Below are 26,605 nucleotides of genomic sequence, written 5' to 3' on the forward strand. Positions count from 1 at the left end.
CCATTTCTGTACGCCTCTGTTAGCATGGCGGCGACGCGGTCCAATTCTTTAGCTGAAGGGGACTCTGCCTTGTGAGCTGAGGATGACCGATGGCTTCAGCGGAACACTTACAACTGGGATCCACTAATTGACGGACGGTGATGGAGGACATCCTTGCCAATTGATGGGGAGTTTGAAAGGTGGGATATTATGTGCGCACCATGTCGATGCAACCCTAGTCATTTTGTACGCCGGCGTCCAAAATTGAAAAAAATGAGTGTCCCATTCGGAATAATTATGCACAACTTCCGGCGCCGGTTTCAGGCCATATGCATTTGATGTACCAGGAAAACTGCATCACTAAGCATTACTTGAAGTTGAGCGGGACAAGACTGTAGCTGCCGCCCGCCAGTGGACCTGTGAACTGTTTCCAGAGACTAAGTGACCGTCGCTAATGGCGAGCGTACAGCAACTCGAGCCTCAGGGTGAGTGTTCAACGTGCGTCGACTACATAGTGCCCTGCCGTCATAGAAAAATAGTCATACGCAGCGAGAGAGTCAGCGATACACGAAGAGCACTTGAGCTCTGTCACGATCGAGCCCCGAGATCAGCCAGGGGAAAATTTCACAGCATGTTGCAGCAAACGTGATCAAGCTACGAATACACGAAGAATACGTCAAAGGATACGGACCTTACCCGGAGGCCCAGCGAGCACGGTAGACCCGAGTCGGCCATGTGATCCAAACATTCCATGGCCAGAATCGCAAGAAAGCGCTTAAGCATCGAGACCAATATTCTGGCTTCACGAAATTGTCGGGAGCATCATCATCTTCTCCGCATCCCGATCGCCTTGCACTTCAACCTTCATCCCGACACCGGCAGGAACGCATCCCTCGCCCAGCGCAGCTTCCAACGCCACCTTGGCAGCGAAACCGGAACAATGCATTGGCAAGACGTATGCTGGTGCGGGCCGCATCTTCTCCGTCAAGAACTTCACGGTCGGTGGAATGCGCTCTGTCAATTCGGGACCTGCAAGGTGTAGGCCGCCAATGATCTATGGGGGGATGGATTCGGATGGTCAAAATCGACGAAAAAGTACTAACGCACCATGTACACTTGCCTGGAGAATTTGGATATTGCATCTCGAACGACGTTCACGATACCTGCATGCGAACAACTACAAAGCCATGGAATCATAAGTCTGCTGCAACAGATATTCCACTCACGCAGAGAATATGACGAGACCTTTCCCGGCTACATCGATAGCAGCGTAACGTTCGTCCATGATTTCCTGTAGAATGAGCTTCAGTATTTTGGTTGTGTTATCCAAACTAGAAAAACTGCACCTCGTCCTTGATCCATTCGCCCCCTTTTCCTTGCACGCCTTCACTCCCCACCCACCTAAGCCCTCCTGAAATGCCACATTCCCAAGGTGTCACCCTAGGGATCTCTCCACTAACCCAGACAGTATCCCCAGAAACCGCATGTCCCTCACCGTGTTTCTCGACAACCCCACCTTCAGCTTCGATCTGCTGAAAACTCGGGTCGTCGGGGAGACGTCCCAGGATCTTGTCGAGGTAGGATATCCCCCGAGCAATGGGTCGGTCGGGATGCAGATCGACCGCGCAAGGCGTACGTTCTGACTCGGGCTGCTTTACCTGCGCCGCGGCGCGGAGTCGCAGGAACGTCAGCATCCCACCGCTGTGGTCGGCATGCCAGTGCGAGAGGATGACGCGCTCCACGCGCTCTATCGGAATTTGCAGCGAGTCAAGGTTGCGCGCGATCGCGCGTGAGTCAGGGCCCGTGTCGAAGAGCGTGAGGTGTGGGGGTGAGCCTTCGAGTTGGGTCTCCTGCGCGAATCTGTCGGCCCTCTAGTCCGAAGTCTGCGACAAAAGTGGGACGTACGATAAGTGCGGAGAATCCGTGGGCCCCTGAGGATCAGAGTAACCGTTCAACGTTCAATACGCAGTCTTCGACTATACACGAGGTCTTTCATTGGCACTTACCGCAGCAGTAATGCTCGAGATCTAAGAACGGCACGCCAGTGAGGGGGTCCACCGGGGGTTCCTGCTCAGCCAAATGCTGCCTCATCTCATGCGTGAACCCCGGTGGCAATTTCGTCATCCTGATCTCACAGGAGTAGCAATGAGTGGACAATAATCATACATGTAGATGAACGAGTGCTGCGCACCATTCTATGCAGTTATCCACCACGAACCTCACTACTAGCCTATCCACAGATTTCGTGGAAGTCATGTTGTCTCGCGGGGTGTAAAATGTTTTACAGTAGTAAAAACTCTGATTATATATCGGGCTTCACCTGGGTCAATTGTTTTCGTTGACACCGCCGAACAGGAGCCCCTCGGCTTATGAATGCCATCGGAGGAGACAGGAGACGCTGAGGCTGTCTAATAATGTTGGGACTTGACGCCGGCATGCCTAATTGAAACACATGTGCCAATACAGGAAACAAGGGCGTTGCAACGAGTTGCATATCAGAATTACCGTCAAGAAGCAGAGTAAAGTCATTCCAGCGGGAGCAAATGTGCAGACGGTACGTATCGCATAGATGACCAACAGATATGGCTTCCAGAGCGACGAAGTGAATAAACTATGTGGAAATGAGAGGTCCGCGTTCCTTCTCCTGGCAACACTCAGAATCCGCTCGGACATCCCGATCTAATTCTTGATGCCAGGTCTGTGAGAACGAAGGAGTTCAGCGAGCTTCGCAATGCGGCAGGAGATGAGCTTACGCCATGCCACCCCAACCCATGGCGGCGCCTTGTTCCGCAAGGCGGCGCTTCCTGAACGTCTGTGAACCGTATGTCAGGTATCTAACGACACTCATAAAAGACACGAGCCTCACCTTGCGGTATCTGGACCGTTCAAACGTGACCACCGAGAACACGACTAAACCGATGCCCGTCACTGTACAGAAGATGATCAACCCAACAGGCAGGACAAGGATCTTCGTGCCAGGAAGGGCGAAGGGCGTCACGACCGCGTTCTCGGCGTTGGCGGCCGCCGGCGTAGACAGACTGGTATTGTTGTTGGTAGCAGAAGCAGTGTGTGACGCAGCAACAGGGCTAGAGGTAGCTGCGGATGTTGCCGCAGAAGCCCCGGTGGGGACAGCCGAGGCTGGCACGGTGGTCAGGCCCTGCAGGAAGCAGTGAGAAAGTGTTCATACAGCTAATACGAATAGGTGTCTGCCCTCGTTACGCGGCAGTAACCATACGCACCACAACTGACATGGCTGGAGTGGTTGGAACTACGCTCGGCGTTGTGACGACCATGGTAGACTCTGCGGCCGACGGGGTGGAAGGGTTAACCGGTGACGACGCAGACGGGTCTGAGACGCCAGCACTGCCTGAATCTGAGCCACTGGAAGATGCTGGAGCCACTGAGCACGATTTGACTTCTTGCACGACGGATTCTCCATTTGGGCCGGGAGCCATAGGAGTGAGAGTGATGGAACATGTCTCAGTCATCGGGCCAGATGGACTAGAAGATATCCGTTCGATGTCAACCGTATTTTGCGGGAAAGGTATGTGGACGAACCTCTCATATGTGTTGGTTGTCTGGATAGTAGTGGAATTGCCCTGCCGAGGCAGGAGCACTGGGAGCGCGTTAGCGCATGCCAGGAAGCAGACCGCGAGGTGGAGGAGGACAGCAAATGAGAACCGAGATGAGCCGAGCATCTTGAACCAGCGGGTAAGTAGGAACGAAATCGGGTGCGCGCCCAGAGAGAGACTGGCTCCCCGTGTTGCAGGAGAAAAGGGAGAGGAGGAAAGAAAGAACGGAATAGCCCCCGGGGCAGAAAGGTCGACAGACCGTGAAGGATGTGGGAGGAGGATAGTGAGGTCGCAGCTGGATGCTCTCCCTACAAAAGACCGTCCTTTAGATGCGGGCCTGGAGGCACGGCCTGTCCCGTCGATCAATCAGCTTTCAGCTGTTAGAAAGCTCATCAAGAAGGGTTGAAGGCCATCAAACAGCAGTTCAGACTCAGCTTCTACGAAGAGTAGGAAAGACTTACAAGCCCTAGGTAAACTTTGTTACAGTCTCTATATTTGGCACGCAGTCCAGCAATACACTTGGCAACCATCACCATCCAGTGGGAGTTCCATCCACTCCAAAAATGCTATCGAAGCCTCGCACAAGCTGTGTGGCCTTGTGGAGCATTCCGATTCTCGGAATAATATCGAGTACATACACATATAGGCTCATTTGTATGAGTTTAGGCCGTGAGACTATACGCACGACCGACTCGTAATGAGTTAACACAAATTATAAGTAGAGCACCCAGATGACCAACAATCAGATCGGTGTCATCGCATACCGCCTTCAACAGCCTTGTAAGTCTTGCCCTCTTTGACGCGCCGCCGGCGACGCAGCTGGAAGAAGTACCCGATCACGGATGTCACGACTGCGGTGCCCCAGCGTTCGTATGCCATCGACAACACGATGTTGACGAGAACGGCGACAAGCAGTGTCAAGCGTGCCGCGAAAGGGAGCTCCATCAACTCCAAGACAGCTGCGATGGGTGCAGGTGGGAATAATAGGACAAGGACACTGAACAGTGACAGCGCGGTGATCGAAAACATAAGCAGAGCTGTCCGACATAAGTAAGTCAAGTTTACACAGAACGTACGAAGACAAATTACCATTTGTCCAGATTGGTTTCCGATAGGGAGGGCCGATGCTGAAGACAGCTGCGACGAGGATATACTGGAAGCAGGACACGAGGAACAGTGCTGAGTTTTCGTAGTTGCTCGCCTCAAGTTGATCGCTATCCCCATTGGGATCTGAGCGAGCAGGGGGAGTGTACCTGCTGCCACTTTAGGATCACAATCGAGGCTGCAGTGGAGAACAGAGCTCACCAATCTTGTCTACGGACCCAGACAAACGCCCAGAGTTGAACAGCTGCTGTAATCAATATCTGACCAATGATACTCGACAATACCCTCTTCGAAACCAGACTAGCAGTGGGACGCTTGGGGTGGATGCGAGGGAACGGGAGTGTGCGACCCACTAAAATAGACGTAAATCAAATACAGGCTGCGGTAATGGCGAAAGCTCACTGGTGACGGCGATAGGAATAATGATGAAGAGGTCGATATACAAAAACTGCGCAGGTGTATCAGTTGCTGTAAGCGACACAAAATCTAAGTAGTTGCCTACTTGGAAGTCTCCCAAAGACGACGCGAACGAGTACAACAGCGTAATAGTCGTGAACTGAATCAGCGAATATAGGGCCCTGTCGACCTCATCAAAACGTATTCATCATAAGACACAGGACATGATTCTTACATGTACTTGAAGCAGCTGAAGCTCGTCACCAGAGCAGCACGCCCTTCCTTGATGACCTCCAGAACGCAGCTGATGTCCGGCGTGCGACTGGTGAATGGAGCCGCAACAGACGCCTCTGCTTCTGAAAGTGAAAGCCCTACGTCGGCAGCTTTCAGCGCTGAACAATCGTTCGCGCCGTCTCCACACATGAGCACCGTATAGCCTAAGCCTTGCAGTCGTTCCACGACCTCGTTCTTCTCGTCTGGGGACATGCGCGCAAAAACCTGCGCCTTAACAAGCATCTAGAAGGGCGAACATAATCTGAGCTCCGCAACAGACCTTGCGTCACTTGCCATGGACTCACCCGTTGAAGGGTCTCCAATGGCGCGTGATTGATCATCCATCGGAAAACATCTCCACTGACGGCCAAGGCATAGTCCTGATACTCGAGCTCGTGGGCTTCAGTAAGATGATGGGGCGAAGGGAGCGGCTTTAGGCTGTAGTCGTCGAGCTTCCAATCTGGCTCGTCCATGTCCGACCATTCGAGCTTAGACAAATGTGTATATGAATTCCCTAAAGGAAGATACTTGTCAGTGCAAAGTAAGTGTGCAGAGTGATATGCCCACCCAGAAGGAAGGACGGTGCAAACACGTGAGCAGCAGGATTTATCAATCCGCACTCTCTCGCGACACTGACAGCGGTAAGAGGGTTGTCTCCAGTGATCATGCGGCACGCAAAGTGCGCGCTGCGAAGGGCCTGGATTGCAGGAGTCGTTCCGGGTTTGAGTTTGTTCTCAAAAATGATCAGGCCAAGGAAGCGTAAACCCGACTCTGCTTGTTCACTAGAAGATGAAGTTCAGTTATACCTGTGACAAGCAGCATCGCCTTCGGTGTATTCACCGCTTCAGTCTCTGAGCCTTTAACCAAGAGAGACCTTCGATACTTTTCCCCGCGATCGCAATTACTCTGTATCCGCGCTTAGTGTAGTACGAAAGAAGATCGTCATAATCCTGAGGGACTAATGGCTTTTATAAGCCAGTAATTAATGATGCAGGATACGAACGTTACTGACAGGAATCTTTGTCGCAGATGTCGGTCATAACCTCGGGTGCACCCTTGACGTAAACCTCCATACTGTTGCTCTTGAGGCGTTTAACGATGACACTCATGCGCCGCAACGCCGAGACGAACTCGAATGTCCGGATGACTCCTAACTCGAGGAAGTGTGCACGCTAACAGAGACGCATCAGTGATCAGAACAGCAGTTCGAATCAAGAGCACTTACTCTCCCGGCCCCTTTGAGGGCATCTTCAAGGCTGAACTGAGCCGTACCTGGAGGACGCACCACAACTTGTACCAGCGCAGCCGGCCGGTCAGCATTTGCCCTGTTCTTTACTACTCCTTTGACCGAGATGTCCCCTTCCTCCAGAGTCCACTTAGTGAACTCAAACATCTTGACATCAAGAGGATCACCAATGAACTCTCCATCAACCAACCTCAGCTGATGACATGTCGCGAGGGCATAAAGGAAGTTTGCCTTCTCTGTGCTCGCTGGGAGGTCGTGGATATTCTCGAGAAGCTCACCGAACCTGTCGACGTTCCGTTCCAGAGCACGCACCCCGAGGATGTCCAATCCATCCTCCGTCAATGTGCCCGTCTTGTCAAAGCAGCATACATTGATCTGGCCAGCGACGTTTACGCGACTTGGTGCAATGCAGAAGATGCCTAACTTCCGCAGACGGCCAATTGCGAAGCTGGTACCAATGGAGAGCGTTGCAGGTAGCGCAGGGGGTACGACCACAGTAATTAGGTCGAGCGCCCTGATGAGAATAGTGTGCCATTTCACCTGTGGATGATAGTTCGTAAACGTCCTCAGAGCAGTATTGCCGGTCACGTACTCCCAGTCTGACAAACTGGACAGCACTCGCACAAAACCCAAGTCCCGCAATGCCAGTGAGAAAGAGGATGAACCTGATCGAGTCACGATAAAACTTGAACCCAACCGGTTTAGGGAATAACATCGACCGAACTAAGGCGCCCTTCGTCGTGTTGAAGCCTGCAAGAGGAACAGATCTCAGATTATTCCCGGCCATAAACCATAGTCACTACGTACCGGTACGCGCTACAAGACCTAATGCAGGGATCCTCGGACTTCCATCCGGTGCCATGTTGCTTCGGACCCTCACGACACGAGTACCAGCGTACAGGAAACCCTTGGAGCTATCGCCAGTGATATCCTTAGCGTCTCTATATCGTGCGAGATCCTCGTCCTTAATGGGGGTCTTGCCCACTGGCACACTTTCTCCCGTCAGCATACTTTCGTTAACGATAGCGTCACCGGAAAGGAGGTACATATCCGCGGGTAAAGTTGTCAGAGGAGGATCTACGAGGTTGACTACATCGCCGGGCACAAGTGCGGAGGAGTCACATTCTGTCCCTATGTGATATCATTGAGCAGCGAACTGGAGCTTCAGGGAGGAAAGTCGTACATGCGCCGGAGGTAAAAACTTTGACTTGGCACATGAATCTGGACATTTCGCGCATACGCGCAATCGTCTGATATGTCCTTAGCAAATAATTCAACGGAATGGACTTCCGCTGCTTACTTTCTTCGTCTCCACCAACGTTGTAATGATGCTGATTGCAGAAATGAGGGCGATACAGAAAGCATAATAATAATAGTCGTCCATGGACCACAAAATAATACTGGCAATTTGAAAAACGTAAAACGGATGTATGACCTGTATTGCATTAGCCACTGTCTGTGCAAATACACCGCGGAACGTACTTCATCTACCAAAAGCGAGCCTGTCGACTTCGCCTCTATGTCAATAACGTTCAGGCCGAACAGAGTCGTTCTCTGCGTCTGTACAGCTTTTTCTAAGCCGTTTTGAACAGACGAAATCGTTGTCCACGAAGAGTCTCGCCAATCACTGGGGAAAATAATATTAACACTTGCTACGCAGGAATAAAAAGAAAAGAGATAGATACCTGACCGTGCTGAACAGACCAGTTCTGGGGTCGAGTGCAAAGCGAGCATATCGGTAGTCAACGACAAGCAAACTTTGTAACTTTTCATTCGCATCGCCATTTTGCAAATGCGAACGTGCTGATGTCCTCGACACTGGGAGGCGAGCTGAGGCATCTAAGGGCAAAGAGAATACCGTCGACAAATCATACGGGTAGTCTATTCTGTGAAGTGGAAACAAGGCGATATCTCTGTAGGGAGACTTCGATTCATTGCATACCTGATGATCCACACATATAGTACAATGTTACCCACCTCAACAACAACGAAGCCGTCCTTGATCTCGACAAATGCCTTTTCTCGAGTGACAAAGCGGAGCCACATACGCGGAAGCCAGTGACCGAGCAATGCAAGTATGCCCAGTGTAGCGACACACGACAGTCGCCAGATCCACTTTCGCAGAGGTATTACCTCATAGCCAATCATGCGGATATCAATATCTTCGTCCGCGACGTAGATGGTCTGTCGACTTGGAGGGCCGGGGGGAGGAGGTGCAAGGTTTTCAAAATCCACCATGTCAATGCGAGTTTCCGCTCCGAAGATTGCATCGCTTGAAAGCAAAGGAAGTGATGGCCCTGGCGACGGAGGATAGGACCCATAATCGTGTTCACTGCCGCTGGGAAGCAAACTACCGACATCGGACTCGACGGATAATGCTTCTTCGTCCTCTTCTCCAGAAGAGTAGCCCCAGCGCTCCTCGTTGTCCTCGTCCCTTTCCATAGAGTAGTCAGAGCTGGCTTCTGAACGCCTGCTGCTAGTGCGCCGAAGCAGCCTAGTCCTCGACGTGCGACTGGCAACGGACAGGCGACGGCTGCGCGGTGGAGACTCTGTCACAGGCCCGGGAGCACTCCTGCCAAAGATATGGGCAATATTCTCGAAGACAGTAGACCGATTGTGTGGATTGGAAGGGGACGGTGACTTTCTTCGCTTCAGCCGGCTAGGCAATCCGATATCCTCACCTTCGTCTCCCGAGTACTCGTTTTCATGACCATGATCTTCGACACGGTCTACAGATCCGTATGAGAAATCGTTGCTGATCCTGCTATGAGGACTCTGCGCGACTCCTGCGCTCGTGCTCGCCTCGCTCGCCTCGCTGCGCCTGCGGGATCTGCTACCCCTCGACCAGGCATCGCTGCTGCGCCGGCCGTCCAGAGACATTCGCGACACGCTGCTGGGGATCACCGAGTGACTAGGACCGTCAAACATAGCGCCCTCCCCCTCTGCACCGTAACGAGAATCTCGCCGACCTCGCCGAGCATTATTCGCTAGAGCCTGTTGGATGTCGATTGCAGAAGCACCTTCGGTGTAGTCGTACCCGTCCTGCTTAGACGACGAGGCCATGTCGTAAAGCAGCAGGTTGTCAGAGTCAGCTCAAGAACGTTTGCATCTGAGGGGAGTTGCAGTCAAAGTTCGTCAAGCTCGTAGACTCTGTCCGCGGACTGTTCTCTCTAAGCGCCCCAATAAGCGCCCCACCACTCGGTACCTCTCAGATCTCAGTTCGAAGAACACGACGAGTTGGCTGGAAAGTCCACCACATTGACAAGCTGGCGCGTTAAAAAGTAGTGCAATGCAGTAATTGGACGGGAAAGCATGTCACACTGTGATAGATAGCAAAAAAATTACAGGATCCCCACTACTAGAATACAGACGTGTCAATTGTCCTTGCGAGCCAAACCCATCGACGGTGACGGATCCAAACAGTCATCCGAAATATCTCCAGATGAAATAGAAGCAAACGAAAGTAATTATCACGCCCGCAAAAAAGATATACATGTCCTGGGTACTGGGTTGCAGGGTAACCTCTTAGCGATGCACGATGGACTGGGTATAACAACATACCTTCTCCTCTCAATCCAGCCAATGACGTCTTTGCTAAGACCCAGTGTATTTGCAGCATCCAGCAGACGCCTCTGGGTGCCCTTCAACACGTTCCGCTGGTCCACGAGGTCGTCCAATACCGCACGACCTTGTGCGAGGAAGTCGTCGAGCTTGGCCTCAGTGTTCTGCAGGAACGTATGTTCGTGCAAGGCATGTTGTTCCCGCAGGTTAGACAGTGGCATCGGTGTTGGTCCGCGGAAAGGAGACTCTGAGACGTCAGATTCCACAGATTGGGGTTGGCCGGGCATAAAGCGTCTTCGCGTGTCCCCCGGTGCTGGTGATAGTGGGCCAGTAGAGGAGGAGGATGCTGACAATAGTTCTGCCCGAGCGACAGCATCGTACTGATATATTCCAGGGTTGACAGGTATGAAAACTTCGGGGCAGACAAGGAAAGTAGGCTAAATAAACTGACCTCCGACTTCAGCCGTTCAAATTGGCCCCGCAGTTCGGTGTAATCTGTTCGAAACTTCTGCACCCGCCTGTTTCAGATGTATCAGTCTTCGCTATTCGTATAAAGCGACAATAGCAGCCTTCCGGACGGTAGACGCATTGCAGTCACGGAGGAAGTATTCTCACATACATCAAAGCCTTCTCCTGCTTCGCCTTCATAATTTCACGCTTAGCCATCGAGTCGTAGTCCTCCACTGTACGGTGCATCGCTGCCAAAGAGGCAGATATCTGCCCTGTCAAACATTAGGAACGTTCACACCGCTTCAACATTCTCCTGTGCCAAACCCTCCTGGAGGGTCCACGACACGGGTGTACAGACCTATTAGGGAAGCAGATTTGTCGCCATTTCGCAGTTTCTCGAGGTCTGCTTGTATAGAATTGGTTTGCCGCACTCCAAGGGTATACAAAGAGTTCATTTCTCAGTAGAAAAGGCAGGGAAAGCAAAAGTTAGTGAGTCGAAATTGGGGTTACTTCAACGTGGTGCAAGCACAGAAACTGACAAATCATAGCCATATTAGCCATATTTGGGTACCGCTACACGTCGAGTGGCGCTTCCTGGTTGCGGAACACAAAATCATACTCTCGCAGTATGAATGGCTAGAGCTCAGAAATGATGGCAGGTCGATGCAGACTATTGCAGGGAGTGTAAAATAGAGTCTCCTGAGCGGTTCGATTCAGGGACTCCAGCCACCAGGCGCAGCGGTCACGGTGATCGCTCGGACTCTTTCGTCACTCAAGCGAACATGGCTGCAGATTCGAGGGAGGTATGTATCTTTCGAGGACCTGTCCAGCTTCCCCCAGGATCTACTCTCGTGTCTGATGCGGACGAAGAGGTTCGCACACTGTCAAGACTCTAGGCGACTGCTCAGGCCGCCTGACTTGGCTATTAGGTGTTTCTCCAATACACGAATCTAGCTACACATGGACCTCTGGATATAACAGATGGTTTTCGTGGCCTTGGCCATGTCGACTCGTGCAAGGATGTTCTAACGATTACGTTCAAAGTGGACATTTCAAAGGAAGGCGACGCAAATGCAACTATTGGCCGTAGATCGAAGAGACGGTCGCATCGGTCGGGAACAGAAGTCATCGAAAAGGTCTTCGAGGTAGAACTAGCTCAGGATAAGACCGCGTTCCGCACTCGCAAAGGGGACACCGGAAGCGTGGTATGGCGGGCAAGGTACGCAATCACAGATAATTGTATGGTCGTACCCTTCCATATGGTCGCAACGACTTGGCAATCATCTAGTGTGGATTTCGCGCAACTGATACTGCGACAGTATCATACCCGTGATCCTCAGGCTCTCCTTAATCCCGCTTTTGTTTCCGAAACCCACATCCTCGAGCTAGGGTGAGCTGCTTTTGCCTTGTCCACAACACATTGAGAACCACCAATGCTGATATTATCTGAAGAGCTGGCACCGGGCTACTGGGAATTGTCTTTTCCTCGCTTGTGGCTCGCTATACTGTCACAGATATCGAGGCCTTAGTGCCCTTGATGCAGAAGAACCTTGAAAACAATCTGCCGAACTTCTCCCCTCCCCCAGCCAAACATCCTTCTCAGTCTCGGAAGCAGATCCCGTACCGCCCCGGTGCGATAGTGACAGCAGAAGCGTTGGACTGGCAAACTCTGCTTACGGCGTCTCCGTACCTGCGCCATTTCATTTGCCCGTTCGCACCTGTTGATCTTCTCCTCGTGGTTGATTGCATTTACCACCCATCCCTCCTCCCTGCATTGCTCGCTACTATCGACTACTTGACTATCCCCAGCAAGACAGCCGTTCTGGTCGTGATAGAGTTGAGGGCGGAGGATGTTGTCCGAGAGTTTCTGGAGGGATGGTTGAATCTCTCTCCAAACGGACTTTGGGAGATATGGAGTGTACCTGATGTGATGGAGGGTCCGTATGCAGTCTGGATTGGTTGGAAGTGTTTGCCATTAGCCGAGGGTCCCCCTTAGACGAGCGCGCGAGAATGGATCCCTTGTAATGCTGCAGCAGAAAGATCATCAAAGGACGCCAAGCGGGCTAGCCCTGCAATATATCAGCAAGATACGAGGTTCAATTGGTACCGAAGAGTGTCAGTAAACTTGACATGCGACAGAGAGTACAGACTCGTCGTCGATAGCGAACGAACAAGACGCATAACGATCGTCACCGTTTTCTCCGCAGAGTCTCACTTCTCCTCGACGCTTTCCCTCCAGCTCGCTCCGCCTTTTCTGTCTTTCTTCTCCCTTGCTTCATTCGCTCTGCCTTTCGAGCCGCACTGGTCTGATACTTAACATCCTTCGATTTAACGGTATTCTTGATCCTAGCTTTCGTTCGCTCGATGGGCCTCGTGTGTTTTGTCCTTGAATTGCCTCCCAATGAACTTCTCGTGTGACGCGTGCGAAGAATAGTACCGTCGGAATTCGATGGGTCATCTGTTGGATCGCCTGTGCGCTCAGCTTTGTCCGGGCCATGAATGAGGTCATCGGGGTCAAAGTCTTCTACGACGGTCACGGTCGCGACATGTTCATCATATTCATACTGTTCTTCTTGCCCAGTTTCATTTCTTGCACCGTTCCTGCTTCTGTTTGCAAGTCCAGTCCAATCTGTCTCACTGTCTTGGTCGTCTGGAGAGCATGAGTCACGCAGGCTAGATGATTATGGAAAATTGAATTTACCTATATGGCCACCGTATGCCTTCTCCGTCTCCGCAGCATTCAGTGCTGCACGCTGGGCTAGCATGTGGCGTTGCTGGTGGGCGGATACGATTACACAGGGCAGTCGCGGGGTAAGCACACAATTCTCACCTCACGTCTAGCTTCCAACCGCACTTTCTTCTCTCTTTCCTGTGCCTTCTTCTTAGCGTCTTCCTTCTTCTGCAATTTTCTCTTGTGAAATCCGGTCAGAAATTCCCTAAGTAAACGTCAAGTGTCTGTATCTTCCAAACGATCAGTCCTTCGCGTACCTGCGAGCCTCGTCATCAAACACAACTTCCTTGACTTGCTCTCGTTTAGCACGCTTCTTCGCCGCCACAATAATGTGAGACTTTGTGAGGATTTTGAGATTCGAGGAAGCCATGAGACGTATGTACGCCTCGGAAGCGCTTCCAACTGGGCGGTCCGGAATCTCTCTGTACCACCGCCACCACCACCACCACGTGATCGATCAGTAGTTTACTAACACCGCCGTCCTAAAATAGTGATTGTGGTTGAGATGCGCCGCCGGCAAAACTCAACACTCGGCGCTTCCACGCTATCGTCTCTGCTCTCCGAAGTGGGCCAAGTCTTTCCCGAGCTGTTGCAGAGAGCACATGCTGCGCATCTTCTGGCGTTCCTCGTCTTATCCCGCGCTCTGCTGACCTTCACTCTCCGTTCCTGAACACGGACATCATGAATGGCCCGTTCGCCGGTACAAGATTTGAACTTAATGTCAAACTCATAGGCCCATTCGTTTCACCGTCATCTATTACGTCGAGACCACAGAATTTTACGAGGTTCTGACATCGGAGTTCAAGTTGTATAGAGCCTGGCTCCCGTCCCGAAATATCTCCTCTTCGACAATTCACTATCTTGTGTGGTTCTGTTCGCCAATAGAATGACATGAGCTGGATGTTGGCATTCGCACTTAGGTGATCATCAGTGGTATACATACAGCATCTCTTGTGTGTATCTCTTGTAAGTGGTGGTTTACACTTCGCGTCTCGTTTAGATTCATGTCTATCATCAGTGTCGCCACGGGCCGCATGCTCTTCTCGCTGGCTATCAAAACCAGGTTTTTTTTTAGTTTTGGTCACGCCTTACGCTTATCATGCTTACCTGAACTGAAGGCAATGTCATTGTCTCCCCTGACTGTTCGCTCGAGATAATCCGTCTATTCACGACGTTTCCCGGACGTCGATTGATGCAGGCCGGGAAGTCATCCTAACGGCGTGGCAAGGACTGCAGAGGCTCCAGATCTCACCCGTCGAACGGGAAGAAGTTCTAAACGTACAGGAGACCTTCCTCTCCCGCGTGGCGAGTAGCACCGCGGATAACTTCCGTTCGGTATATCCCATGCTGGGTGTGGTGTGTAATTCTCCTTCCGTGACGCAAGTTAATTATTACTTGCTCTCTAGTTGTCCGGATCATGTATAGCGCTCCAACGCAATCAGCATTGCATGTTACGAGTGGACCTCGTGTGACTTAATGAATCGAGACATGCGGAGAAGTTCATCAATGGGGATGGTGGACGTGTGCTATCGTACACCTGGTCCGTTAGACTTCAACGATAAGCCTAAGGCACGCCGTTCCGGAGATAATGCGATTGCTTACATGGTCCAGCACTGACTCAGAAGCAATAAAGGCCTTACTTCCCAGCTACTTGACCCCGAGACGTGCCGCAACGCCTCTATCTCCAATCCCCAATGGCGTCCGTCGAGCAGCAAAGCATCAGCTCCGGCTCCTTACAGGAGAAGGCGGACGTCGAGAAAGGTGGTATGTTATGAACGATACTGAGATTCCAATTCCGAACACTAACGAGCGTCTGCAGCCGTCGATGTACAGCAAGTTAACGAATTCGATGATCCCAATGTCGGCAAAGATGCGGCTTATTTCGGTCAGTTTGACCAAGTTGAAAAAGACTATTGACTGATGAATGCGTTCAGAGGAGGACTCTCCCTATCCCGAGGTCCGTTCTGCCGTTGCGAACACTGATGATCCATCGATTCCCGCGAACACGCTGCGGACGTGGGTCATTGGTATTATTTGGGCAATCATCATCCCCGGAGTGAATCAATTCTTCTTCTTCCGTTATCCGTCCGTGAGCGTCGGATCGGTAAGATTTTTTTACCTGTCCTATTCCCACAGTAGCTCAGTCATTTCTGTTCCAGTTTGTAGCGCAACTGATATCATTTCCGATGGGCCGTGCGTGGGCTAAGTTCATGCCGAGAGTGAAAATATTCGGTGTTTCCGTCAATCCAGGTCCATTTACTGTCAAGGAACACGTCTTGATCACGATTATGGCGGGCGTAGGAGCAGGCTCAGCGTATGCTGTGAGATTCCAGTTGACTACGTTTTGAATCGTGCGCTAAAAGGAAAATTGCCTAGACTGACATTGTAGCTGTCCAACGTGTCTATTACAGTCAGACATATAATTTCGGATGTAAGTAGAGCTGTGCACTGAAGTCTCCGTTTTTTTTAAAATTATGTATTGGCAGATCAATGGATGGTGGTGATGAGTACACAGCTTGTCGGTGACGATCTCGTGTGCCTTGGCATGCTGTAAACATTTGACATCGTATCATCCACAGATCGGCTTCTCGATCGGGGGAATACTGCGCCGTTTCCTTGTTCAACCCTCTTCTATGAGTGAGCGAATTAATTGCCTCTCTCTTAAGATGCTAACTCAGATGCACTCTTAGTCTGGCCTGCGAATCTTGTCACTTGCGCGCTGTTCAACACACTTCACTCTCAGCAGTATGCTGGCATTGGTAATCGTGGTGGCATCAGCCGTGAACGGTTCTTCTTCTTCGTCTTCCTCGGATCGTTCTGTTGGTATTTTTTCCCGTACTACATCTTCGCGGCTCTTTCGTATTTCAACTGGGTGTGCTGGATCGTTCCGAACAATGTTGTGGTCAACCAACTGTTCGGTTATAGCACTGGCCTGGTGAGGTACACGTTACTATTAGTTTTAAACTGATGGGCTGACTTCTCTTTCTCCTGTCTGCTAGGGGATGTCTCTGATCACGTTTGACTGGGCACAAGTGAATCAATAATTGAGTTGGTTAAGGTTTACAGTAACTAACCAAATGAATCATAGATATCATACATCGGCTCTCCCCTTGCTACTCCTTGGTGGGCCGAAGCGAACATTGCTATCGGCTTCGTCTTCTTCTTCTGTAAGTCTTCATGATTCATTCCTTAGCCGAGTCTGACTTATTTCGCGGATCAGGGGTTCTCACACCCATTCTCCATTTCACCAACGTCTGGTATAGCGCGTATCTCCCGTAAGCCTACCGTGTTTTTGGGGTATGTTCTATGCGTACCAATGACATACTTTCAGGATGTCTTCGCGTACCTCATACGACCGTTTCGGCCAGAGCTATAACGTCACGCGTATCACCAATGCCGATGCGACTCTCAACTTAGAGCAGTACAAGCAGTACAGCCCCTTGTTCCTGTCGACGACTTTCGCAATGTCCTATGGTCTCTCCTTTGCTTCGATCACGGCTACCATTACACACACCATTCTCTACTTCAGAAAGCAGATCTGGGTGCAGTCCCGCCGATCTATGCATGAGCAGCCCGATATCCACGCCCGTCTGATGTCCAAGTATCGTCAGGTACCTGAGTGGTGGTATGCTGTCATTCTAGGTGAGATCCTTCCAAATATCGCGCTGCGCACCTCTAAGTAGTACTTTCTTCAGTCGCTATGTTTGTCTTTGGTGTCATATCGATTGAGGTCTGGCACACTGACTTCCCGGTTTGGGCATTCGTTCTGAGCCTCGTTATCTGTATGTACCCACTCTCCATCTTCAAACTACAGGGATTGATACACTTATCTCTAGCATTCGCGTATGTCGTTCCGATCGGTATGATCCAAGCCATCACCAACCAGCAGATCGGTTTGAAGTACGTCCCAGCCGATTTATTTCTTCTGGCGTCGTTTGCTCAATGTGCCACACAGTGTCATTACGGAGCTGATCATTGGATATGCCCTCCCTGGAAGGCCTATTGCCATGATGATGTTCAAGACCTGGGGTTACATAACCATGGCACAAGCGCTCCAGTTTGCATCTGACTTCAAGCTTGGCCATTACATGAAGATTGCGCCCCGTCCGATGTTCTGGTCGCAGGTTGTCGCTACTGTGATTGCGGGAACGGTCCAGCTTGGCGTACAGGCTTGGATGTTCACTAACATCCACGACATGTGTTCGCCCACGCAGTCAGACAGCTTCATTGTAAGTTAACTTGTGAAGCTTGATATCGTGAATCTGACTTTCATCCACTTGAAGTGCCCTTCGACTGAGGTATTCGGCACCGCATCCATCATCTGGGGTGTCATCGGACCCGTCAGGCAGTTCTCAAGTGGTCAGATATACTAGTACGTTGTCCTTGAGCATCTGGAAGCGGACGTTAGTCTTGACTCTCGACGTGGAATAGCGGTCTCGTGTTCTTCTTCCTGGTGGGCGCTTTGTGTCCCTTGGGGGGATACCTGATCAGCCTCAAGTGGCCGAATTCGTTCATGAAGTACATTAACTTCCCCGTTATCTTCAGCGGAACGGGTGCGATTCCGCCAGCCAGCGCCGTCAACTACGTTCCTTGGGCCATCGTCGGTTTCATCTTCAACTACGTTATTCGCAGGCGCCACTTTTCCTGGTGGACGAAGTACAACTGTGCGTGCAACGCGTTCCAGACGTCTTTGTCGGTTTCGTACTGACATTCGTCATTTCGTGGCAGACGTCCTGTCTGCAGGTTTGGACTCTGGGGTCGCCGTCTCCGTCATCGTCATCTTCTTCGCGCTGCAGTATCCGAAGAACGGTACAATCGGACTAAACACCATCCAGAAGTGGTGGGGCAATACCGTATCGTTCACGAACGCGGACGGTCTCGGGACCCCTTACTTACCCCTCCCTTCTAGTGGGGCTTTCGGGTAAGTTCCTCTTCGAGATGTGGTGAGCAAGCTAACCGCTACTTTGCATGTCCAGACCGGGCACTTGGTAAATGTAACAACAGAGATCTTTCTACATATGGTGTACAATAAGCGGTCGGGTTGTAAGGTTGTCACGATAACATTGCCGAGTATATGACTGTAGTTGTACAACACAAATTCCACAACACCTTCGCCTTCTTCCGAAATCATTGGCATACAGTTATGTCCAACACGTCCGACACAAAGAGAGTCGATCTTTCCCGGCCAAAACGCGGCACGGGGCCGCCGCCACTGTCCTTGTTTTGCTCATACCACGGCGTGTCGTGGGCGAGCAACACGGTACGCGCGACAGCTCTGATAGCTTTCCAATGCGCGCTATCGTCTCCGCAGCCGCTGCCTTGTCGCCATGTGCGCACCCCAGCTTCCCGTCCGCAATCTGTGAGAGCCCGTGAGCGAGCCGCCAGTCGTGTGCGCTGTCCCCCGCCAGGTACACCCAGGCTCTGTCCGAAGTGCACGCGAGGAGGTTAATATACCCCGAGCAGTGTCCCTCCGCGTCCACCAGGTACAGACTGCCATCGCCGAAGAAGTCCAGGGCGCGAGGGAATGGGCCCAGCGGCGGCGGGCGCCCACTCTGCTGTATTGAGGTACTTCGTGCGGTCCGCAGGGAGGAGGTCGCACCAGTGAAGGGGCGGTGTCACCGACTTGGATGTGGTCAACATGCACGTGGGCCCGAGAGGCATACACAGGTGACCTGGGCAGGGTCACACCCGCCTTCTTCAGGGCCTCGGCCGCATCTTGGGGTACGTCGAGCACGAATCCCACCTGTTTCAGGCCGTACACGATTACAAGCGGGAGACCCTTCTCCCAATCGCGGCGGATCCCCAGGTCGAATACAAGCTCTCCCGAGTGACAGAGTGGTACAGAATGAAGGCCATGTCCGGCAAGTAGCTGGTCTGTCCTTTCGTCGCATCTTCCAAGATCCATATGAGTGGATTTGCAGATGCCCTGCATCGAGTGCGGAGACGTCCCAGTACGGTTGCTGAGGAGCTGGTGTGGGAAGACTCATTGTGTCTGCAAGATAATCCAGCAGAATTTCAGAGCATGTCATTCATTTGGACAACATACTACTGAGACTTAAGGACTGAGATTGCGTCACAGCTGAGGTAGCGTGGAATTAGAAATGGTGATTTTGGAGAACTGAATTTATTCCAACCATCAACTCATTGCCAATACGACCGCGAAGAGAAATGGCCAACAGTACCTTGAACTTCTGGCCACTTGGATTCAGAGGGAAGGTCGAAGGGAGTATCGCTGCGACGATTGCGCAGGATACTTGGTCGCCGAATGACGAACGAAGATATTTGCCCCATTTGGAACTCGCCGCCGCGACATACGTCTGACGGATGCAGATCATGCGTACCCAGTTGCAGTTGGTCGCTGAACTTGAAACGGCCGAAGGAAGTTTCACAACCTGAGCATCTGAGATGGAACGGGCTGGGGGCTTTGTTACCACAGTTGTTGCTCCATAGTTTTCAACAGCGATGGCATCGCTTCCCACATCTGTGACACTAACCTGATATTGACGGTGATAAGTTGATGAGCCACAATATCATCAAATATTCACAGGCAAGTAGTACTGTACGAACCCATTAGATCAATTGCGGGATGTTGCGACACAGTAAGGTCATAACATAGCTGAAGCTTTGAACGGTGTAGTGTACACGCTATATGCACGACATCCCTGGCTTATTTCCATCGCCGCTACTCAACTGCTACTGGCCGCCACTAGCCGCCACTATGCAAATTTCTTTGCAGGCACATCTGTGATAGGATACATTTGAGGTGAGTTTGTCGCCTTCCGAGTCGCATCCATACTACCAGGTCGATTTGCCCGAGAATGGAAGAATACATATGGCGCCCTTGTCGTGATGCGAGGTCGTATGGGAAATTCGGCAAGAGGTAATCGATGACGGTCAAGACCGCGAGCAGACATACCTCAAGAGAACAAAAAGTGGAGGTTAGTAAGTAAATACTGTCGTCCATGGAATTTGCAGGCAGTGACTCCCGCGATGCGCACCATTGACATGAACGTTTTTGAATCGATGACAGCGAGAGATTAGATAACTGAGAAAGGGTAAAATGACACTCTCACGTCAATCATCATTATAATGGCTTGAGATTCATCACGATTGACCGTCTCCGAGTCCGACTGGGCGAGGTATGCAGGCACGTCCGCTCCCCGTCCCCGCGCTCGCCTCTTCATTCTTGACGGCCACCATCTTCCCCCGTCCTTGACGTGCTCACCCTCGTCGTACCCGCTATCGCACACGTCGTCCTCGATGCCCGGCAGGACGTATCCTGACCGAGTTCTCAACATAACTCACTTTCATCCCCCTCACGCTCCCCCTCACGTCGACATGTTACCCGACGATCACTCCGCGACCTCTCCTCGAGTATCGCAAGATTTTCCAGCCGTATACCCCGCCCCATCGATACCCCCGCCATTGCACATCCATCACTATAATCTGCCGTCCTACAGAGCCAACTACATTCTTATCCCTCCCGGCCATCTTCACCTGTATCCCGGTTTACATCCAACTCTATCAAGTCCGCCATGGCCCCATCGTGCTCGTGTACAATCAGTTGTTCCAGTTCCGCCGCCGCCGCCGCCTCCGATCTTGCACAAAGTCCGGATCCTGGATTGTATGTCATGCGGAACCTTTTTCACAAATAGAGGCATGAAGGTGAGTTTGCCGCTGTGTTATGTTACTCTACGTCACGCCGTCCGATTTATTTTTCACTGGCACGGAACTACGGTAAATCGTTTGTCTGTTCGAGTTACGATGAGGTCAAGCACCATCGCTCCCGGATGTTTACTTCGTCGGCCTACTTTAACGACTCCGTTCCTTCAGGAACTCTGTTTGGCTCACAGGGCCATCTGTTGCCAGTAACAATACTTCCGAGGTTATCAGAGAGCATGTACCGAGGATCACAAGCACACTGGGTTGAGCCTTACTTTGTGCTAGATTACTGGATCCGGCAGATCTTACTGCAAACACTAGGTTGATGTGTCGTCTGTATTTTGTGAGTTTGAGTGCTTGTGTATTCTTGGTCGAGAGACTGTTATTCAGACCTGTATAATCAGGTGAACTCGATTATACGAATTTCTCCTCTCACCCGCCGTTTTCCCTTGCCAGTCGCTGACTTCTGCTATCGCTAGGCAGTCCTGCTTCTGCGGCCGAATGTTCCGCTGTACTCAACTGACGCGCTCCCTATCAATTGCTCTGCCGATTCTGCTGCGCAGGATACCCCGTCGGCTGGATCTTCAACGTCTACCCTTCTGCCTTCCTCACAATCGATCGCCGCAGAGCACGTGCCCTCTCGGAGCTGCGAGTGTCTCACGCAGACGCTGTGCTGCCACGGCTGCGGGAGCTCTGTTGGGTACATGATCGTGATCCCGTGCCAGCGCTGCACGTCCTCGATCACCGCGAGCAACCGCGCGACGAACGGGCACCGTTTCGTGTTCTACTCGAGCGAAGTTACCGCTGGCGAGCGGCGCTACATCACCGGTGAGCGTGGCGTGCTGGTGCATGGAGTTCCCAGATCATATTATCGGCCACCGCAAGTGTTTCTCCCGCCCCGCCACTCGCTCGTCATGGTCCCCCCGTTGTACACGCCTCGCAGCTCGCACACGGATTACCTCCCTACGCCCCCGCCAGAGGTGGAGCACTCGTTCCGGAGCGATGCCTCCCCAGATACATCAGACGTCCCAGCACCCATCTCGCCTAGTCCACCATCCGATCCGTTCCCCGCTGACGCGGATACTCGTCCGCCGCACTCCACCCCGCACAGCCCGCTCGTTTCCCCTCCTGCGAGTGCCCCTCCTCCGCCAGCTCCGCAGCCGCAAGCTTTGCGTGCAGGTGATGTGCTCTTCTGGCATCACCTCGCGAGGAGTGGGGAGATCCCGGCGGTCGTCGATGATGCGCGCGCTAGAGGGGTCCCTGGCTCTGACGCGCACACTAAGTGGGAAGATGATGCACGGGTAGGGGGTGAGCTATATGTCGAGACGGGACCTCGCAGAACGACCAAAGGCCTTGTCGCGGGCCGCTGACACAATCGACTCTGAAAATCCAAACGACCTGCAGTAGGCATGTAGCGAATTGAGCCTCTCGCGCAGCGTCCTCATGACAGCACAAAATATGACGACGGAAGATGACCAGAGGACCGTTTCTGAATAACCGACTTGCTATCCCTTTTGGACTTGGGACGAATTCCGACGAATTCTCCATGTTCTCGTTCCAATCACTCGTTCGGTCTTGCGTCAGGTATACCCGATGTCCCCCCCTGTTTATTACTATTTTCTTACGTACGACTGCGTGTACGTGTACAACGCATGGCGTCCGTGGCGCGGACCCGGACAGACTCTACTAGTCTCAGCTCTTGTTTGTAGCTTGCTCTTGCACGCACCCACATTGTATCTACTTATCGCTTTCCATGGTGTATGTATTTTGCTCGTCAATCCTTCGCAATGCCTTGCATCCGGAGGAGCCGCTGTTCCCCGGCGGTAGCAAGGAAGGAGGACGATTGATGTACAGGTTGATGGATGACCGGAGATTTCGGATACCCAAGCTAAATGCAGCGAAGGTCATTCACACTGGGGGCAAAAGTGGATGTTCTGCCTTGGAACAGTGTCTGAACATCCAAGGAACAGATTACGTTTTTGGACATGTCACATGTTCTGAACATGGTAAGGAACATCTAATATGTCTCGCACAATGTTCCATTGGAGAGCATGCTGGAGACATGTTGCATGTACCATTCTGGAACATATAATATGTCTCACACAATGTCTCATTGGAGAATGTCCTGCAGACTTGCTGCATGTTTCATTCTGGAACATTTATCATTTTGCTACTATATTCTGGGCTTGTCTCTTGGTGCAATATGCTTTGTATAATAAGGATTTCCCATGGCCAAACACATTACATTTCTGGCCGCCGTTAATCTTCAGAACATTGTGAGAAGATGTTAAGTGCTCCTACTCCAAACATACAAGATGTCCTGGGCACCAAAAACATCTGCAGTACATGTATGATACATACTAAAATCATACTAAAATTTTACATGTACTGCAAATGTTCTTGGTGCCCAGGACATCTTGTATGTTTGGAGTAGGAGCACTTAACATCTTCTCACAATGTTCTGAAGATTAACGGCGGCCAGAAATGTAATGTGTTTGGCCATGGGAAATCCTTATTATACAAAGCATATTGCACCAAGAGACAAGCCCAGAATATAGTAGCAAAATGATAAATGTTCCAGAATGAAACATGCAGCAAGTCTGCAGGACATTCTCCAATGAGACATTGTGTGAGACATATTATATGTTCCAGAATGGTACATGCAACATGTCTCCAGCATGCTCTCCAATGGAACATTGTGCGAGACATATTAGATGTTCCTTACCATGTTCAGAACATGTGACATGTCCAAAAACGTAATCTGTTCCTTGGATGTTCAGACACTGTTCCAAGGCAGAACATCCACTTTTGCCTCCAGTGTCAGTGCTTTGGACCACACGAATATGTTATGGGATGTACTCGGACAAAAGGTGATTTTCGGGAGAACACTCATGGAGGGTTGTGATTTGTCTACTTCCCTCCCCCAGCGACACACCAAGTGACTCCCGAGCTCGGATCGAGGTCGACAAGGCACTGGCAAATATCGCGCACCCTCTGCGGTTCCCTGGCGAGTGAACCTCAATCCTTATTCAAGTAGTGGTTTAGAAATCCCCCGCCGCCCGCCTGTTGTTGTTATTACTTGCAGTGGGCATGCGGGGACGTGAGGTCGATTTCTCCTTGCAATTCATATCAGCATGCTATAGAGGAAAGCAAAGGACATATGGCTTGTGTTTAATCTACAACGGGACAGCAACATAGTCCATGCGGTGCGGCGTTCCGGGTCCAGGATTGAGGGTATACATGAGTGATCAGCGATAACGATACCGGTGCAAGTCGCTGTCTGGATCATCAGCTACTCAATTGGAGTAACTGTCGAATAACCGCAGATATCCTGCGGTACCAAAGTCGAAGGCCGAAGCTGAGTAGCTGCACTACGGCCTTTAAATGGGAGACTATTGAATACGGGCGGTGATCTACGTGCTGTGTGTCATGCAGCACGAATGTGACTTGATTCTTGAAGTACAGATCTTGGACGAATATACAAGCACCAGCGAATCTACACTGGCACTCTTACGAAGCGCAAGTTAGATGAATGCCCCACGGACAGTACGTAGATAAGCACGGATCGCACGGTAGAAACTCAAACGATATGTACTCATTGCTAGCGACAGGGCCATCCCATGTGAGATTCGGATCGCGACGAGGCGACGTTCGGCGGCCTTCAGCTCTGACTGTTAATGTGGACTCTGTGCATCCTTTGGCTCTCCTCATTCAGCACATCATTGAAGGTATGAAACATGTGTGAGCACATGATGATGCTGTGGCAGGAGTAGCGCCAGGAGACTCGAGTCGAGGGGCATGACATCATACACTTTAACGCACCTGGTACAATTGCAACGGGGGCGTAAGAACACTGGTAGCCTGTTCTTATAACTCGTGAACTCTATGGAGGAGTATTTGCTTGGGTCAGACCAGATAGTGTCTCCTCATCTCAGCAGAGCATGGAATAACATCTTCGGCAAGCGTTCCGAGAACCAGATGCCATGCCAGAGAAGAAAAGGTGCACAACAAGGTTTCATGGAAGTCGTGTAATGTCCGTGGTATCTGCGTGAATTTGACATCAGATTTGTGGTATGGTTTGACCAGCCTGAAACAAAACCCGAGCAGCGGAACCCTTCTTCACCTGTTCAGGACCGAAAGTCTCAATCATGGAATCCTGCCATATGCTTGTGCAACCCCGAACCTTCTTCCTGTTAATGGTGCTGCCGCGGCCGAGATGCAAAAAAGAGGGGAGGAGGTACGCAGATAGTCCCATTTTTTTCTGTCTCGCCTGTAGCTGATTCTGTGCTGCATGGGAAGGACAAAAAATTCTCATTCTCCTTACGCATCCATCGTCCTTCTGGGGTGCATACGCGAGCACGTAGCCATCGGTTGTGGGTTCGAGGAATCAACAGAGTATGGAATAACAGCTTCGGCAAGCATTCCGGATGTCATGCCAGAGAAGAAAAGGTGCACGTCAAGAGTTTATGGAAGCCCCGTAATGTCCGTATCTGCTTAAATTTGACATCAGATTTGGGATATGGTTTGACCAGCCTGAAACAAATCCCGGGCAGCGGAGCTCCTCTGCACCTGTTTAGGACCGATGATCATTTTGAGGTTCCCTGAGGGGAAGGGGAATTAGTATATAATGAGGGAGAATCACATAAACGACCCCAGTTTTCCTTGCCCAAGGACCTTCACCATGCGCGCCAACTTCTTTTCGCTCGTGTGTATCATTACCCTTGCCACCACCGTGTGCACCCTACCGCTTGCCGGTCCCAGTGATGGTGAGCCCATTCCCAGGAATCGCGGTGACGGTACTCTCACCCTCAATGTCATCGGAGACGGCGGTCTCATTCTCAGCACTCGAGAGGACGATGGCTGCGGCGGTAGAGACGGTACCGATTGCTTTTGAGCGAGGGGATGAGGGTCTCATCCCCGGTACGCGCGAAGAGGCATTATCCTAGAAGTGAGACTAAAATAGAAACTCGATGTGCGACCTCTACTTACTTGGATTTAGATCGTGGCCACTCAGGAGTTTCCTGCGAACGGCGAATAGATGAGCGCAAGCGGCAATGTATCTCTTACCTGAGCGAGGAACACAGATAAGGATCAGTGTTGTAAGGAGTATTATTTGCGGTCTGTGTTAGCAACGAAAATATGGATCGAGACGGAAATTTCTGTGATCGGCGATTGAGGTGCAGTAGGAACGTGGATTTATTTAATGATCATCCATGGTGTCGCTCGCAATATGCTTTGTTCGAGGAAAGAAAGTACTATCTGTTGACCGAACATGCGCTAAACAAGGGCTGCACCTGACCTTGCAGGAAAAGATCACCAAAGCAAGAAACTAGTGCGTTGTGTGTCTACCCACCTGAGCTTCGTGATGTCGCCGATTCATTGGCGATCAGTATCACAGACAACGTGGTCATGAAAGTTGGTGTGTATGGTCAATATCTACCATCTTATCTGCATGCCAGGCTGGCATTGTGTATCTGATGGTCAATTTACCGACGTACAATTGACTGTAGGCTCCAAGCAGTGTACACCGTTTTATCTGTGGATATGCCAAGTGAATCAGACCAATGAACATAGCACTGCTTATTGAAGGGGTATCGTCCTGATGGAGATATTTGACGATGTATAAGGACA

At 51.2% G+C, this 26,605-nt stretch overlaps 10 protein-coding genes across 10 annotated transcripts; 4 read left to right on the forward strand and 6 right to left on the reverse strand.

Moving 5' to 3' along the window:
- Positions 1-781: 781 nt before the first annotated feature.
- Positions 782-2,235, reverse strand: SCP_0312660 (hypothetical protein; the record flags this gene model as incomplete). Its single annotated transcript, XM_027756649.1, has 7 exons — positions 782-1,033; positions 1,087-1,156; positions 1,206-1,270; positions 1,326-1,829; positions 1,885-1,910; positions 1,986-2,104; positions 2,171-2,235. 7 exons carry the CDS (start codon positions 2,233-2,235, stop codon positions 782-784), a joined length of 1,101 nt encoding a protein of 366 aa, XP_027612450.1.
- Positions 2,236-2,658: 423 nt separating this feature from the next.
- Positions 2,659-3,677, reverse strand: SCP_0312670 (hypothetical protein; the record flags this gene model as incomplete). The annotated part of the gene is made up of 5 exons (XM_027756650.1): positions 2,659-2,677; positions 2,733-2,791; positions 2,846-3,136; positions 3,219-3,480; positions 3,538-3,677. The coding sequence occupies 5 exons, from the start codon at positions 3,675-3,677 to the stop codon at positions 2,659-2,661; spliced, it is 771 nt and encodes a 256-aa protein (XP_027612451.1).
- A 627-nt stretch (positions 3,678-4,304) lies between these two features.
- Positions 4,305-9,633, reverse strand: SCP_0312680 (Probable cation-transporting ATPase; the record flags this gene model as incomplete). The annotated part of the gene is made up of 18 exons (XM_027756651.1): positions 4,305-4,588; positions 4,641-4,804; positions 4,857-5,007; positions 5,058-5,103; positions 5,158-5,233; positions 5,287-5,567; positions 5,630-5,838; positions 5,892-6,106; positions 6,165-6,282; positions 6,337-6,496; positions 6,550-7,110; positions 7,163-7,320; positions 7,378-7,701; positions 7,754-7,820; positions 7,871-8,005; positions 8,053-8,197; positions 8,256-8,494; positions 8,548-9,633. The coding sequence occupies 18 exons, from the start codon at positions 9,631-9,633 to the stop codon at positions 4,305-4,307; spliced, it is 4,419 nt and encodes a 1,472-aa protein (XP_027612452.1).
- A 360-nt stretch (positions 9,634-9,993) lies between these two features.
- Positions 9,994-11,036, reverse strand: SCP_0312690 (Protein transport protein; the record flags this gene model as incomplete). The annotated part of the gene is made up of 5 exons (XM_027756652.1): positions 9,994-10,075; positions 10,132-10,511; positions 10,583-10,649; positions 10,751-10,853; positions 10,940-11,036. 5 exons carry the CDS (start codon positions 11,034-11,036, stop codon positions 9,994-9,996), a joined length of 729 nt encoding a protein of 242 aa, XP_027612453.1.
- A 327-nt stretch (positions 11,037-11,363) lies between these two features.
- On the forward strand, positions 11,364-12,577 carry SCP_0312700 (Diaminohydroxyphosphoribosylamino-pyrimidine deaminase; the record flags this gene model as incomplete). Its single annotated transcript, XM_027756653.1, has 4 exons — positions 11,364-11,453; positions 11,511-11,800; positions 11,870-11,971; positions 12,034-12,577. 4 exons carry the CDS (start codon positions 11,364-11,366, stop codon positions 12,575-12,577), a joined length of 1,026 nt encoding a protein of 341 aa, XP_027612454.1.
- Positions 12,578-12,770: 193 nt separating this feature from the next.
- Positions 12,771-13,682, reverse strand: SCP_0312710 (hypothetical protein; the record flags this gene model as incomplete). Its single annotated transcript, XM_027756654.1, has 4 exons — positions 12,771-13,231; positions 13,283-13,355; positions 13,412-13,517; positions 13,570-13,682. The coding sequence occupies 4 exons, from the start codon at positions 13,680-13,682 to the stop codon at positions 12,771-12,773; spliced, it is 753 nt and encodes a 250-aa protein (XP_027612455.1).
- A 1,324-nt stretch (positions 13,683-15,006) lies between these two features.
- On the forward strand, positions 15,007-18,304 carry SCP_0312720 (Sexual differentiation process protein; the record flags this gene model as incomplete). Its single annotated transcript, XM_027756655.1, has 19 exons — positions 15,007-15,076; positions 15,132-15,197; positions 15,247-15,416; positions 15,472-15,633; positions 15,689-15,743; positions 15,799-15,830; positions 15,892-15,949; positions 16,003-16,247; positions 16,312-16,344; positions 16,401-16,479; positions 16,533-16,587; positions 16,644-16,954; positions 17,008-17,094; positions 17,149-17,212; positions 17,268-17,541; positions 17,596-17,684; positions 17,744-17,976; positions 18,041-18,233; positions 18,289-18,304. 19 exons carry the CDS (start codon positions 15,007-15,009, stop codon positions 18,302-18,304), a joined length of 2,292 nt encoding a protein of 763 aa, XP_027612456.1.
- A 304-nt stretch (positions 18,305-18,608) lies between these two features.
- Positions 18,609-19,217, reverse strand: SCP_0312730 (hypothetical protein; the record flags this gene model as incomplete). The annotated part of the gene is made up of 1 exon (XM_027756656.1): positions 18,609-19,217. The coding sequence occupies one exon, from the start codon at positions 19,215-19,217 to the stop codon at positions 18,609-18,611; it is 609 nt and encodes a 202-aa protein (XP_027612457.1).
- Positions 19,218-20,572: 1,355 nt separating this feature from the next.
- Positions 20,573-22,344, forward strand: SCP_0312740 (hypothetical protein; the record flags this gene model as incomplete). The annotated part of the gene is made up of 2 exons (XM_027756657.1): positions 20,573-20,977; positions 21,454-22,344. 2 exons carry the CDS (start codon positions 20,573-20,575, stop codon positions 22,342-22,344), a joined length of 1,296 nt encoding a protein of 431 aa, XP_027612458.1.
- A 3,311-nt stretch (positions 22,345-25,655) lies between these two features.
- SCP_0312750 (hypothetical protein) lies at positions 25,656-25,868 on the forward strand (the record flags this gene model as incomplete). Its single annotated transcript, XM_027756658.1, has 1 exon — positions 25,656-25,868. The coding sequence occupies one exon, from the start codon at positions 25,656-25,658 to the stop codon at positions 25,866-25,868; it is 213 nt and encodes a 70-aa protein (XP_027612459.1).
- Positions 25,869-26,605: the final 737 nt, after the last annotated feature.

Source organism: Sparassis crispa (assembly GCF_003851025.1).
Source record: "Sparassis crispa DNA, contig_000002F, whole genome shotgun sequence".
Lineage (NCBI taxonomy): Eukaryota > Fungi > Basidiomycota > Agaricomycetes > Polyporales > Sparassidaceae > Sparassis > Sparassis crispa.